This window comes from Brienomyrus brachyistius, chromosome 7, assembly GCF_023856365.1.
Source record: "Brienomyrus brachyistius isolate T26 chromosome 7, BBRACH_0.4, whole genome shotgun sequence".
Lineage (NCBI taxonomy): Eukaryota > Metazoa > Chordata > Actinopteri > Osteoglossiformes > Mormyridae > Brienomyrus > Brienomyrus brachyistius.
In genome coordinates, this window is record NC_064539.1 from 11,300,022 (window position 1) to 11,315,345 (window position 15,324).

Sequence of the window (15,324 nt, forward strand, 5' to 3'; positions counted from 1 at the left end):
TGCCAACAGACAATAAAAATGGCCTGAATTTGTAATGAAAAAATGCACTTATCCAAGGGGCTGGAGAAAAGCCCTTTTAAAAACCTTTAATTTATCAAAAAAACTATGTGAAGGAATTAAAACCACTACAATTTGGCTTACTAAAATGTAACTAAACTGAGGACATTGTGTGTGAAATTTAGATAAGGCTTACACCTTCCATTGCCATTCCCATTTTCATTCAGTGCTTCATGCAAAGCCAAAACAGATCTGGGCTGCTGAAAAAGGAAACTAATGCAATGTAAATGATTTATGGGTGCAATTCACAGCACGAGAGACCAGACACCTCAGAACTCCGGTTGTTAGGCTGACCACAGATGCTTAGGTTGTTTAACTTTCCACCACTAGGCAGCAGTGCTGAGATGGGAATCCTCCATCATCATGACTCAGGGGGGTTACAGTCGGTCAAAGACCAGAAGTAACCTTCCCAGGAAACTCATCCTAACACCCTTTAGGTCCCTTTTTTTTTTTTTTTAATGGCTGATCACGAGATAAAGCACAGTATAAAACCCAAGGAGTTCCTCCTGAATAGCCAACATCAGGATTAAATAAATAAAAAAGGAGTTTTGGTAACATTTGAATTTCAAAGCTATCAGTGCGTATGTCACAGGCTTCCACAGCAAGCAGTTAGTAAGGGCCAGGCCTAGAAGCAGACAGGCAGGACAGGTGGTGGGTGTGGTCTAAAGGTACCAGAGAGCACCTCCCGCAGTCGAGTATTTCTTGATCATCATGGTAATGGCAGTGTGAGTCATGACCCGTCAGTAGAAGTATACGGCAAGCCTGGTGACTCACGGCTTCCTGCAGCTTTACTCACCTCTGCGCTTGTAGTGCTGGGGTGGGGATTTCCCAGCTCCCAGACCACGGGGATAAGCTGCAGGGCCGGGCGCAACTCTCACCCCAGCAAAATCTCCGGAATCCCCCCCGTCCCACCCCATGTTTCAAACGCAAACACGAGCTGCCATAGCAACAATTACTAAACAGAACTGCAGAGTTGAGGAGGATGAAGCCTTTCTAACGCAGCGGATAGGAGGGGCTGCAGCTGAGTATGCTCCACATGGCCAGTTCCTGCTCACTGATCTCAAGCTTCGCTTTCAACCATATGCGTGGATGTCTATAAGGAGAGCATGATGGGATATGCGAAATAAAACATTCCAATGTACCCGTACCTGTGCAAATGGCGAATACAAAATCACTACAACAAAGCAGCCCACAGAGTATTCGAAGAACGCTAATGAATGAACAGATTCGGTGCCAAATTCCGATACCCAAACAGTAAATCCCTGCGAATGTGAGCTAATAAGCATACAGCATACTTGTATCAAGATCTAAAATCGCCGATGATTGGCTATTAATGTAATTGACGTAACGTTTACTGTTGGCCGATACACATTTTTCAGTTCCGATACCGATTTCGATGCTTTTTACTTTAATATACTTATATATGTATACTTCATATATTAAAATTTTTGAACTAGTAAAAACAGATGAATAATATATGCCAAAAAATCTTTAATTAGGCTACTAGAAACATACATAATATACTGTTCAACCTTGTTTGTACATCTTGTTTTGAGGCATTTGCAGTTCAATACGAATATCTTCCAAGCGTGGATACGCAAGGGGTGAATGCTTAAAATGCCCCACAATTTTTCTGCCACTGGCAACATCGTGACTTACACTTCGTTACGACTGCAGTCACTCGAGTATCACAAGCTGCAGCGAGTGTGCAAACAGCCCAAGCTAGCGACTCCCAAACCGTCCATTGCGTTTTCCATATTACTCACATTGTCTCGCAAAAGTGCGTGCGCTTTTAGTGGGCTTTTCCACAAAACGCTACTTCCACCTCTCAAAACTTTGTTTTTACAAATACTAATACGACAAATATTTACAAATCACTGTACTACTAGTTGTTTAAAGTATAAAATAGTTTCAGAACGTCACCCTCTTATTTGATGTTTTTACGCTTCTCCGGCTGCGAAAGCTATAAACATGACGTCACAGCAGGCGGTAGTTACTGGGCGCTAGAAAAAAAAAGTGGTGTCGTTATGGCTCAATTTAAAAGCCGCAAAATTCACGCCAAAAACGGGAACCGTCGTGCAATTGATTATACAGATAAGCTCAACACGAAATAGGAACTGTGTTTTTAGAGACTCTCAAGAACTAAATAAGTAAGAAACCGACGTGGATCTGTCACATATGGTGATGCACAATCCGTCAAATAAGTCTGGATCGGAGCCGATACCGATCTGAATGTTGGATCGGTGCATCTCTATAGCATTACACAAACATGGAGGCCGGAAGGAATCACGTATACCCAGAGACAAACCTGTGAGCTGGCTGTCATGTGTTTTATTGTTTTTATTTGTCGCGTAGTGTAAAAAAATGCTTAAGAAATCAAAAGTGTGGCTCCACAGGGTTCCAAACTGCGACCATTTTTGGAGACTAAATTTTAGTAACTAAGCGCGCCAGCGCTTCGTTATGTCCCTCATTTATTCCCAAATATGCCCCTGCCCCCATATAGTGCCTGAGCGCATCGTCACTTGAAACACCTGGAGAGAGCAAGAAATAGTTTGTGTGTGTGTGGTCCGATTGCAGGTCCTCGGAGGCACTACTGAGGAGCGTTGAAACTTTCCGATTGCTTGATCAAAAGCACCGGCGATAATATGATAAGTTACGCGGAAGTTCAGATAGCAGGTGGATTTATTTTTGTACCTTAATAATAAGACTGAATCCCTTTTTTCTTGCGTCTCCATAACGTGCCATCGCTTATTAACAGGATAACGTTAAATCGTTTTTTTATTCTGTGAAAAATGAAAGATTAGCCGGCCATTTTTATTTATGAATTATAAACACATATATCGTCGTATAAGTAAAATATAAATAAAAGGCTGTATCCTGTTACGATCGGGATGGATCCTCCCAGTAACTAACCAATAACTAACAAAACAACTTGTTCAAATACAAAAATCTGTTATGTAATGCTTAACGTATTTTTGTTGTGGTTGAAACTGATTTAAAAACGTATTGGTATCCATCCATCCATTGTCCAAACCGCTTATCCTACTGGGTTATGGGGGGTCCGGAGCCTATCCCGGAAGCAATGGGCATGAGGCAGGGGACAACCCAGGATGGGGGGCCAGCCCATCGCAGGGCACACTCACATACCATTCACTCATGGATGCACACCTATGGGCAATTTAGCAACTCCAATTAGCCTCAGCATGTTTTTGGACTGTGGGGGGAAACCGGAGTACCCGGAAGAAACCCCACAACGACACGGGGAGAACATGCAAACTCCACACACATGTGACCCAGGCGGAGACTGGGACCCAGATGTGTGAGGCAACAGTGCTAACCACTGCACCACCATGCCGCCCCCGTATTGGTATCAAAAAATGATTATTCTGGAACTGGTATTGAAATCAAGGTATTGTTCTGGTACTGATATTGAAAAATACTTAATGCCCAGCCCTGTTAATGTATCCGAACAGCAGCTGAATGCAAGAAGTAGTGAATCAAGGTGTGTCACTAAAATGAGGGAAGGGTTACAGCATTCCAGGGCACAGGAGAACACAGTGTGCTGTGCAGGGAAGGCGACAGTCCTCAAAGAAAGAGGCTTGCATCAGTAACCTGGCATCCAGTTCCTAGTTGTGACTATAATGTCAAAACCTTGCCTGACACCCACAGCCCTTAAAGGCTGAATATAATAATGGCTGAACATGGACGGCCACAGCCTATCTGAAAGTTTCCACATCACAGCAACGTACTAAGCAAATGCTCCTCACAGTACATAGCTAGGATGCAAGAGAGCAGGTGATAGGGCCCATTATTATGAAATCACATCTCAAAACTCTCTTTTCTAAGGGATATTACATTTTGAATGTGTTATACATATATAAATACATATTATTTCTCAGTCAATAAATACATAAGAGGCTGCAAATAGCCTGGTGCTAAACAGAAGGGCACGGCTAAAAAGCCCCACAAGGTCGTAACCTCAAACATTCCACTGAGGAAACATCTCACCAAGCCGCTGAAGCAGGGACCACCTCATCACGTGGACCAGAGTCGCACGCCGGCCCGCTAGGCTAACCTCACAAAGCTGGGAAGCCACTGTATCCAGCTGCTCTATCGGGCCACTTAATCCTGAGGGACTTTAATTGTAGCCGCTTACTCAGCCAGATATATTACCTGGGATAATCGGGTCAAGCGCTCCACTCAGGAGTACAGCAGACACCTGAACTGGCATATCCTTCCTGCCAAGGCTACCTGCCCCGTACAGGAGGTGGCGTTTAACCTCTGACCTACAAAACGCCCATGGGGCAGCAGCACCTTCCCTACAGCTGCTGGATAGTGTGACAGCAGCTCTGGGTCTCATTTCCACGCCATTGCGCGATATTCCAAACATCCTGTCGGAGCCGTGCCATCAGCTCCGACCTCTAATGACTGCACAGAGTGGCACTCTACATCCAGCCGGGGTCTTTTTGTGGCCCATGCTACCATGCACTGACACACAAAGTCCAGTGCACTAGGTCAGGCCAGAGCCAAAATGTGGTCAGACAATGTCCTGCTGGACCCAAGGGGAAACTTGTTTGTACAACTATCAACGTCCCGATACCATCAAAAACAAGGATCAGCAGATCGCCAAGAGCCCCCCAGTGGTGCCATTGGAGGCACACGATAACCTCCCCTCCCCCCCCTTCCCAGCACTGTTAAAAGAGGAAGCAAGCGGTAACTGCAGAAACCAAATGATGGAGATACTGCAGAATCTCCCATGCATGAATGAGTCCAGCAGAGTGAAAGCAGAAGGAACAAGAGTACTACAGTGTTGGGGCGAGGGGTGGGGGACATGGCCAACCACACGGCTGAGAAAGAGGTTGGCACAGCCGCTGCTGAAATCTCACACAACGGGAGGATTCAGGATCATGGAAGAGTCGTGTAGGTTCGCTCTGCAGGCGCAGTCTGGGTAACTGTAAAAGCGCCCACCACCCTGGAGCCAAAAAGACACATGTGAGCCTTACCCGGTGCAGCTCGATGGACTCGATCCACTGGGACCGGTGCTCTGGGTCTTGCGCCCGCAGGTACCACACACTGTCATTGACGCTGATGTCCAGTCGGCACTCGTCAAACTCGTGGGGCTGTGGGTGGGGGGAGAGAACAAGGGAGACACGGTGAATACACAAAATTTGAAAAAAAAAATCCATGAAATACTTTTAGAGTCACTGCATTCACAAAATCAAGTGTCTTATATAGCTGCCCTTTCCTTCCTTTGTGCCACACAGTGTTGCTTCATTTTTGGTGCAATTTGTCTCACAACAAAATCAGGTGCAGATCTTAATCCATATCCATCATTTCTGTGAAGCAGCAATATACTCCATCAAATACTTTATGACTTATCACATTCACAATAATATCTGCCTTCACCCTTGCTTTTGCTACCACTAAGTGGCATTGCTTCAATGTTAGGGCAAGTCATTTCAAAATTTGAGCAGTCCAAGATCAGAACACATGCGAGTTATCATCTGAAAGAGAATGTATCTATGGTGGCTAAGCAGTCCTGAAAGTGTCCTGAGAAGCACAATGATGGTCTATAAGACAAAGCACCATAATCACAAGCTCTAAGAAAGACAACTCCTTAATCATGCCACTTGCATACAGAATTCAAGCATAGTTATACAAAAAGAACAGTATTCTGCAAAGAGAAAATCAAAAGTTCTTCAGAAGGCTTATTTAAATATGGCCAAACTGCAAAGACCAGCGAGCAGACTCCTCTCTCCGTTCATCTCTTAAAATGCACTCCGGACTTAAATGGGGGTCCCCTCCAACAAACGCAACACTTGGCTGGCAATTGCCCTGCACGTGTGGATGCCTTTGCTCCACACCTTCCTCTGGCACTTGAGGCAGGGCTCTCTTTCATGGCTGTGGGCCAGGGGGAGGGGGAGTACGGGAACCAGGGAGGAGGGCTGGGGATCCAGTACTGTAGGCACGGAGGTCTCCTCTGCAAATAAGGTTGACGGGATTGAGATTGTCTCAGAGTGAGAACAGCACAGACCTGTTCTCACTGAGAGCTTCGTAGCAGCTTGCCCAGAAAAGGAAGGCACTTCAAAAAGCAGAAGGTTAAGCTATAGGGTCGGAGCCGAACGTGTGAGGCACGTGACAGAAGAATTCAAACATGAAAGCAATCATACGCACTACAGGCAGAAGTACATACTGGTGGGGTGGGGGAGAGCGATGGTACAGACAGAGACATTGGCGATGAAAATACTAAATGTTACATTCCCTCCAAATGATCATACCCTGTAAAGTCTGGAACCTTCAGCAGCTTTAATAACATTCGCTAGGGTCTGGAAATGGACTCTTACAAGCTGGGCCTTAAAAAGACACAGTACAACACATAACATCACAATGGAAACTGGCCATAAGAACAGTAATTAAACTTCATCAGTTCTTCCGACATCTTAATTGCTCAGCTTCATCCTCATCATCATAATTACCCAGGAATTCGCCCAAACTATCAGTAGAGCCAATTTAAAAAATGTATTTTCTTCTTATGATTACGTGTAGGAATCTTGAGCTGCATTACAAATAGTCCTGCTAGCTTCAAGTTAGAATTAAGAAAAAAGAATCTGCAGAAGCTAAACAATGCTCGACTTGCAAAGAGTCCATCTTTCTGCTACGTAATCAAATGTCGGGGGTCAGAAGGCAAAGCCAGATTTCAGATCATGCGCAAGACCTTTCGGATTGACGCAGCACATGATACTGCAGGCCGTTGTGCAAGGGGACATAAAATACCACAAAAATAATAAGTAGAGGGGAATAAAACAGATATAGCACGTGACAGTCCTAACAAACACAGCAGATATTGAAACCACCAGCTGTAACTTTCACGGTATCTGGAAAATAAGCCTTTGGAGCATGTGATACCTAAGAGAATGGAAAAGCAGTCAACCAAGTACCAAATTCTCTTCTTTGGAAAGGAAAATGGAAACAGTGATCAGCATTTCACTTCACGGTTACTGTTAGTTTTTCTTGAGGGTGGGGGGGGGTGGGGGGGTCACAGAAGAGATACAAATAGCTTTACAGGCTCTTAAAACATTCTGGCACGGGCAACAGCACTTACTAAGGACCGAACAAGAGGGATGATTATGGCACTGGGAATACAGTAATGGAAACATGAGAGCAGGCCTCAGGACAAACAACTCATTTCTGGTGAGGCTGATAATGTCAGAGCTCACAGGTCGACTGAAGAACACAACCCTGCAGATGCAAAACAGAGAGCAAGAAAAACCTCAAGGAACCTCTGCGGGGCTCACAGTGACGGTCTGATTGTATCAGAAGAGAACTGAAGATTCCAGCAAAGGAGAAAAAAAAAGATCCTTCACTTTTCTGACTCATACTCTTTCGGTGATCAGAACTGCCCCCAAATACCGAAACACAAATTACCACAGGGCAGCCGTGTAGCCAAAAAAGGGGGGTAAATTCACCCGTAAGTGACAAGGCGAACTTTTCAAGCAAATGGCAAAATTAACACCGCATCGAGAATCTCCCTGGACAAATGCGTTTCACTGTTAAAAGCCAATAGCCCATAATCATGTTTTAAAACTGGAGCAGGCACCAATTTGCCATCGAATGGCCCACATTCGGTGCTCTAAGTAGCTTTTCTGTTGCTAATGGCTTTCAACGGACACATTTCCAATTTTACAATAATCTGTCCACAGGAAGCTGGGATCATACAGAGCAAAAGCAGACATGCATCCTGCCACGCGCAATAACGCACATGCTCCAGGCCATAATCTCTTCCTCCTAACATGTCATAGCGGGGAGGGAACAGGACCAGCAAGTGTAGGAATCAGACTCCTGTCCTCCAAAGCAAAACTATGCAGGCAATACAAGCTCCATCTGAGCATGAAAGAATGGATCATCAGCATCAATATTAGAAACCTTTGGGAAACTTAACGAAGAGCATATGACATCTGAAAACCTTAACATACATTCAGGAATTTGGAGCAACGGGTGATCCAATCAGGAATTCCCAGAAATCATCCAATCAGGAAGGTTGTGATGCAGAGCAAATGCTGGGAAGCAAAGGGCTGCAAAACAGGGTACAACCAGGAGAAGATACTAGGATGTTCATCACAAGCCAAAAGTCAAAGCAGATTTACAAGCTGAGCCCCCACTACCTTCAAAGCTCCTGCATTGTTATTGGCAAATCCAATTTAATGCCAGACCTCTCTAGGCCATTACTGAATCTTGCCTCGCCTTGTCAATAAACCTTAAAATTAGGTCTTTGGCACAGAGCCACAAGACACAATGAAGGCAACCCGGCACTCTGGACAACATGTGAAGCCAGGAGGATCACCTGCACGTCAGTTAGGACCATAGATACTTCAGGGAAAAACGCCAAAGAGAATCTCCCAACGTTTCAGTAGGTGTGGTTCATGTTCTTGATTTGATCCAGAAAGTTTAGCAATAAGTTAAATCCTTTCGAGATCTGCCTTCCAACAGTAACACCAGACTCATTTAGCAACTGCGTGAGATACGACCTGGTACCTATTTACACTCTCCACACGAAACGTCTTAGGTTACCAAAGCTAGCAAATATGAAGAGCAAACACAGCCCATTGTGACAAAAGGGATCTGTTTCCACAGCTGATCAAGAAAAGGGAAACACAAGGTTACAAGTCCTGAACCACCAAGATACATGCTGCCTTCCAACCTGCAAAACTAATATATCCAAACTTTGAGGGAAAGCACAACTAGAGCTGCACAATTAATCGTAAAAAAAACTTTTAGTACCTTCTTGAAGTTATGGTACTTCAATGTGTGGGTTTTGCACTGGGGTCATTCCATGTCAAATCATCAAACTTTCAGACCTCATCATCACGGATTTTAACAAAACTTCGCATGCTGATTTGGTCACGTGAGTAACTCCTGAAACTGAAATTGGGCGTGTCTGGGATCAATATTGAGGGAGACTTAAGCAAACAAAGTTTACTTTTTTTTTGTTGGGGGGGGGGGGGGCGCTATGACTTTGACTGGCTATATTTACTTTAATGTAAGCTGCATAGATGTGTTTCTTATATTGTTTTAAAGATATTGTCCAGCTCTATAGATTGAAGAAATAATATGCCATCCCCATTTGAATAATTACTATGTAATAGCCGAGTAAATTATGAAAAATCTAATAACAAAAAACCTATATTTAAAAACATTTTTAAAATAAAGTTAGACCATAATGAAAGAAAATTTGGTCTTTGGTGCAAATTAGTCCAGTGTAAGCGATCACTTAGGGAATCACTCAGCTTTGCAGGCATCAAAGGTTACGTTGTGGCTGCATATGATGATGATTGGTGGCTAGGGTGTGTTGAAGAAACTATGCCCAGCACTGGAGAGCTGAGACTGAGCTTTTTACATCCTCATGGACCATCTCCATTCTATTCATTCCCAAACCATCCTAATAGACTTGTTATGGATCATCAGGATGTGCTTTTAGTAGTTGAACCTGTGACAGAAACAGGGCGGACATACACACTTTCAAGCAAAGACACAATGAGAGCATCAAAGGCTCTGATGGACTATAAATTGAGAGTATAGCAATTGGTTATGTTCTTACTTTCACACCTTCCCTTTAAACAATACTGCTTATATGAATCTTGTGCATTATTAAATTGAAATTATTTCCTTGCCATAATAATCTAGTTTATTTTTGTTAGTTTTCAGGTTTTTGACAAATGGAGGCCCTTTTTAGTAGGCCAGTGTCTAGTCAAAAGTGTAAACTGAAGAAGAAAATAAACTATTCTGATTGTACCATTACAGTAAAATCCTTGCTTATAACAGAATATCGTTTATAATGGACGAGGTCCGCTGGTACCGCCCGCGCGCCATTAAGAACATGCAGAAAAAACACTGGATATGATTGCTTTCATGTTTGCATTTCGCTTATAATGGACAAATAATTTGGTCCCCAGGGCCGCTTTTAGTTGTAGTTTTGTTCGGCTATAACGGACATGCAGGCAACTCCTACAAGGTGTGTGGCGTGCCGGTGATATCCAGCACAGATACGTAGTCGGGATTATTAATAGTCACGCATCTGGTCAGGTAAAGTTGGATTACTACATGTACAATATAATAATCTATACCACAGGTGTGTCTGCTAGGGTGTGGCATGAGGAAATGGTGTCCTGTAGTTGTGTTCTGGGCATACAGCAACTCTGGATATAACGGACTGTTTTGCCTTATCCCTTGAAGTCTGTTATAACGGAAGCTTACTGTAGGCCTAATTCTCTTTTTTCCAGTTACTTTGGCTATACTGTCTTTTTGTTCATTTTTAATAGTAATTTAAATTTTTTCAATTTAAATTATATTTCCGCAGCTAGTTCTGGCAACAGTAGCCGTTATGAAAAATAATAACCCTGTACCATGTACTGATCACTAACTTCTATTCTGGAGATGTGCATTTACATTATGATCTAGCTTTAGTTAAAAAAAAAAAAAAAGACCAATTTTGAAATATAGGTTATTGAATTTCCGATATCTTAAATCTGTTATTACATAGCAATTATTCATATGGAGATATTATTTGTTCAATGTATAGAGCTGGACAATAGCTTTAAAACAATGTAAGGACCATTTCTGTGGAACTTACATTAAGGTAAACATAGCCAGTCAGAGTCATAGTGCCCCCCCCCCCAAAAAAGGTAAAACTCTGTTTGCTTAAATCTCCTTCAATATTGTTCCCAGACACGGGCAAAATTCAGTTTCATGAGTTACTCATGTGACCAAATCAGTATGCTAAGTTTTGTTACAATCTGTGACGATGAGGTCCGAAAGTATTATATTATTAGTAGTTTAATATATTATAGTATATTTATACAGTAAAACCTTGGATTGCATAATATTATGGTAAGCACTTGTATATCAAAGCGAATTTTCCCAATAGAAAAATAGGAAACTCAGATGATTTGTTCCACAACCCAAAAATATTCATATAAAAATTAATACAAAATATAAAGTAAAAATACATGAAACAAATTAACCTGCACTTTAGCTTTGAAAAGAATCGTAGATGGTGTGAGGGAGATGAGAAAGAGGAGAAGAGGAGGGTTATTTTGTAGGACGACTTTCACTATAACTAATGGAATCACTGCTATCTGTTGGTTCACTAGAATCTTTTTCTTTTTGTGCGACTTTAACAAGGAACCTAACCAATGACAGGCGCTTTTGCCTCCTTTCCGATTTCGCGGAAACGTGGACATTGCATTGTCGTTAAACAGAATCATCGTTCGCACTGCTACACCCTTAGTCGGGTGGTGTTTTTCTAGTAAATTTTGACTATACGAGTGAGGTACGCGGACTGAGACCGAGCATGGGAGACGATTGCCCACAATACCGCAGCGAGAGAGAAAGAAGAACCATCAGCTCAGTTGTGATTACATGACGCTAGGCAGACAAAGCATATACTCGTATTGCAAGACCTCGCTCGTTTATCAAGTTAAAATTTATTTTAAAATTTTCTCATCTTGCAAAACTCGTAAACCAAGTTACTTGCAATCTGAGGTTTGACTGTACCAATATCACGTGTTGTGTACGTGCAATTCTTACATTGCTACACAGCTATGTTAAAATAAGGGTTTCTCTTACTTTCAATTCTGTACAGACATTATAGCATATGGGGCTAAAGTTCCGCTACAATATTTTTACTGCTATAGGGGAAAAAATATAAATACCCCAATATTTATGACCACAAAATCACATTGCAATACTTAGAGATTCTCCAATACCGTGGTGTCCTAGAATATCATACAAAATACTTTATTTCTTTTTATGCTAACCTGATGCTGTTGTATTGCGTTTCAGCGGCAGGCTATTTGCATAATCAATCGACAAAGAAAGCATTTCAAGAACCACCTCAAAGTATCAAACAGCTTTTGGTATGGCTGTTTTGGTTATCCTAATTGATTAGCCAACTGAGTGTTTCCTTTCTTATTGTCAGATGTTGATATGCTAGTCCTGGATAAATCATATGTTTGGCACAGTCATGTTTTGTTCTTTCCTTTTGCAATTCAAAGGGTACAATAAATGTTTAAATAAAAAGTTAGAGAATCATAACAAAAATTTCATTTTTTTTCAGAATTGTGCAGCCCTAAGCACAAAACAACTTGTAATTGAGTTTGCTAAATGTGCGAGAAATGCTTCAAATAGCTTTTGCTTCATCAAATATTGACGCAGTCAATAGACAAAACACCTTCTTGGTACTAATGAACTGCAGAGGATCTGTAGACATCAGTCGTTCTTATGCAAACATGCACATACTCCAGACGCCATCAACTGACACTAACTGCCCTGTGCAATCCTGTGATAAAAAACCACTGGAATTCCACACAAGTCCAACACAGAAATCTTTGAAAGTAACCAACATGTCAACTTTCCTGTCGTGTTTAAGACGAAAATCATTTCAAAATGCTCATGCCATTCAGACTAACGAAACGTCTAAATTTCCCAAAAGAGGCTGTGCAACAAAACCACAAACGAATGTCAGGAGGGAAGAAGAATTTTCTTTTCTGTAAGTTAAGAAGCCCATGGTTGGGGTACAACAGCAAACGTACACCGTCGGGCAGATAAGGCACACACATTAAATAACCGGCCTGTCACGTACAAGTTCACACTGCTGTCCCAGCACACCGAGCCTCTGCGTGAAAAAACGTTTTAGAAGTACTGTTCATCACCGTTTTAAGAAAGTACAAGCGAATATCAAAAGTCAAAATGTCAAACATGTTTTCTGATGTGGGACTGAAGTTAATGCAATTAACGCAACACAAAGTTATGAACTTAACGTGGGACAGTATGAATGCGAATGAAACTAATGCTCTTTGGCTTTTTTTAAGATTAAAATAGAATTGTTATGCTCAAAAAAATTGCCTATTCCATTATAATATATCAGAAAAAAGAAAAATATGGGCCAGAAGTGTTTTAAAACTATTCCTCTTTTCACTGCCCAATACGTGGTAATGACAAAAAGCTTTGCTGTAGTGTGTAAGGCTCCACGTTTAATGTGTTGCTTTGGCTGAAAGTCCTCATAAACATAAAAGTCCTCCACTAAACTGACTAAATTGGCTTTTCTCCTTAGACTGATTTATAAAACATATCAGTCTTAAATATGTCATTTTTAACAGCTCTAGCAAAAGTTTCAAACAAAGCCTGGCTATTTTCATCACAAGTTTCTAAAGCACTAAAGACTCATGGTGACTTGAGCTACAACTTTAGGTCCATTTTGCAGGATAATCAGCTTTTAAGCCATTTTAACCACGTCCCATCCAAAGGATTCATCTTGATCATTTAGGTCTTTGACACGCCAGTGCAGAGACAGTATAGTACAACACACAACTTTCATGACAGTACCAGTCCGACAAGATCCTCCAAGACTGCTTTCAAATTAAAGTCCTTAAAATTTACTTGAGGCAACATGATATATTACACACCACACTCAACAACTTTTTAGATTATCGACTACACAGTTGCCTTTCTCCTAATTAGAGTAATATACACAAATACTGAACTAGTAAAAAAAAAAAAACGTATTCAGGGCAGGTCAATCTACGTTTCATAAAAGGTGCTTATTTGTAACACTGTCCACTGCCTCAGGGGCCCTGATCTTGTACTTAATGCACCACTGGCCATGATGCATAGGGCCTTGTGACTTGCAATGTGAAAAATGGAGCGTGTCAATACAGGAGTGTGCATCAGATAGGCTCACGATAGTTTTGCATGTAAATACAGGGGAAGTGCTGCGATTGGCTGAATCCCAAACACAAGGACGATGGCCACACAGGACAAAATAACCCAGTGCACTGAATAAAAACAAGAGAAATGCAAACTGACATCACTATACGTCACTGGAAAGGCGCCCTTAGCAGATTCATCCACAACCTCATGATTAATGATTCTGAACATGGACCAAAAGCACGTGCTTCCACGCTGCTTCCTCAGCCAAGCCATACAAACTGAGCCAAGGTTTTGCAAGGGTCAATGTTGAAACTGCCGCTTCTTGTGCGTGTTAGTCATTAACAGCACAGGCAGGTTGCGATATCATTCTCTTCATAACACTCTGGTATAAACTCTTTAGACAACTCTTCTTTAAAACTAATCAAAGGTGAAGGAGATCATGTCCAAAAACTGAGTTGTGCTTCTTCATTATGGGTAATTAATGGTAAGATTAAATAGCTAGTGATGCAATCAGGGTTTTTTCATCATTCGAAATGATTTGCATACAGAGGAAGGAAAGGTGGGAGAACTTTCAGCAATACCTCAGGAACAACTTCTCCTTTGATTATGGTCCAGGCCAATGTCTCTGAAGACTCAGAGATGACATAACCCTTTACTTTTTGCTATGACCTTGTGAATATCAGTGTCCTTACTGGCCAATTCCCCACACACCTGCCTGTAAAGGACATAGGGGAACGAGGCCGCACACTGACATTGAGGCCAGGCATCCCGGAGACCTGAGCCACCCCCCCCCCCCCCCCGACTGGGGCTCCTCTGCCCCGGTTGGCAGCACAAGGCCCTTACCGTGATTACAGCCTTGCTCAGGCACAGCGAGCCCCTGCAGCCATACTCCCTCTCGTCCTGTGATTTGTAGTAGCTCAGTGTGTTGTTCTTCAACACCACCCAGCGGTCCTGCCACCCGTGAATGTAATTGGTCCACTGAAGGAAGAAGAAAAAAAGCATCATGCATACCATGCACTGCATTGAGAAATTAATGATTCATTTCAGTTTGGTGGAGATGCAAAAATAGGAATTTGATCCCAACCTAACTATGACTAATCTAATTCACCAGTCAAGTGCAGGCCAAATTCATACTATACAAGTATATATATTTATTGAACATAAAAAAGTTAGATATTTGCACATTACAGAGTTAAAATTAAGTTTAATGTTTTTTGTTTTATTATCCCTGGTGTAGTTATGGAGTTAATTGTTGTGTAACGGATTTACCAAATAAAGTATGAAGACTCCTCACAATATCCTCAGAATAATATCCACTTTGGGTGAAAATTCTACGTATAAATATAAGGACATTCCATACTCTTAACTTAGTGGTCTACTCGCTAGCTGCATTCAGGACAAATAGTTAATATAATACATAGGTGATTAACCTAAAACTTTTCAGTATCAAACAAATACAGAAATCCTAATCGTATTATCTCGCGAATCATTAAAAGCATTTAATTCTCCGTCAGTAAGTCTACACTGTGCCTCTATACAACAACAAATCGTTTGTCTGGGTAA

At 41.9% G+C, this 15,324-nt stretch overlaps 1 protein-coding gene across 2 annotated transcripts in view; it reads right to left on the bottom strand.

Annotated features, from left to right (window-relative positions):
* LOC125745843 (ceramide transfer protein-like) overlaps positions 1-15,324 on the bottom strand; it is a 29,021-nt gene that overhangs the window by 12,739 nt on the left and 958 nt on the right. For both annotated transcript variants that reach the window (XM_049019074.1, XM_049019076.1), the window contains exons 2-3: positions 14,605-14,739; positions 5,061-5,177 (exon numbers count right to left, since the gene is read on the bottom strand). In XM_049019074.1, coding sequence (XP_048875031.1) covers positions 5,061-5,177; positions 14,605-14,739 — 252 coding nt within the window. The remainder of the gene's footprint in view (positions 1-5,060; positions 5,178-14,604; positions 14,740-15,324) is intronic.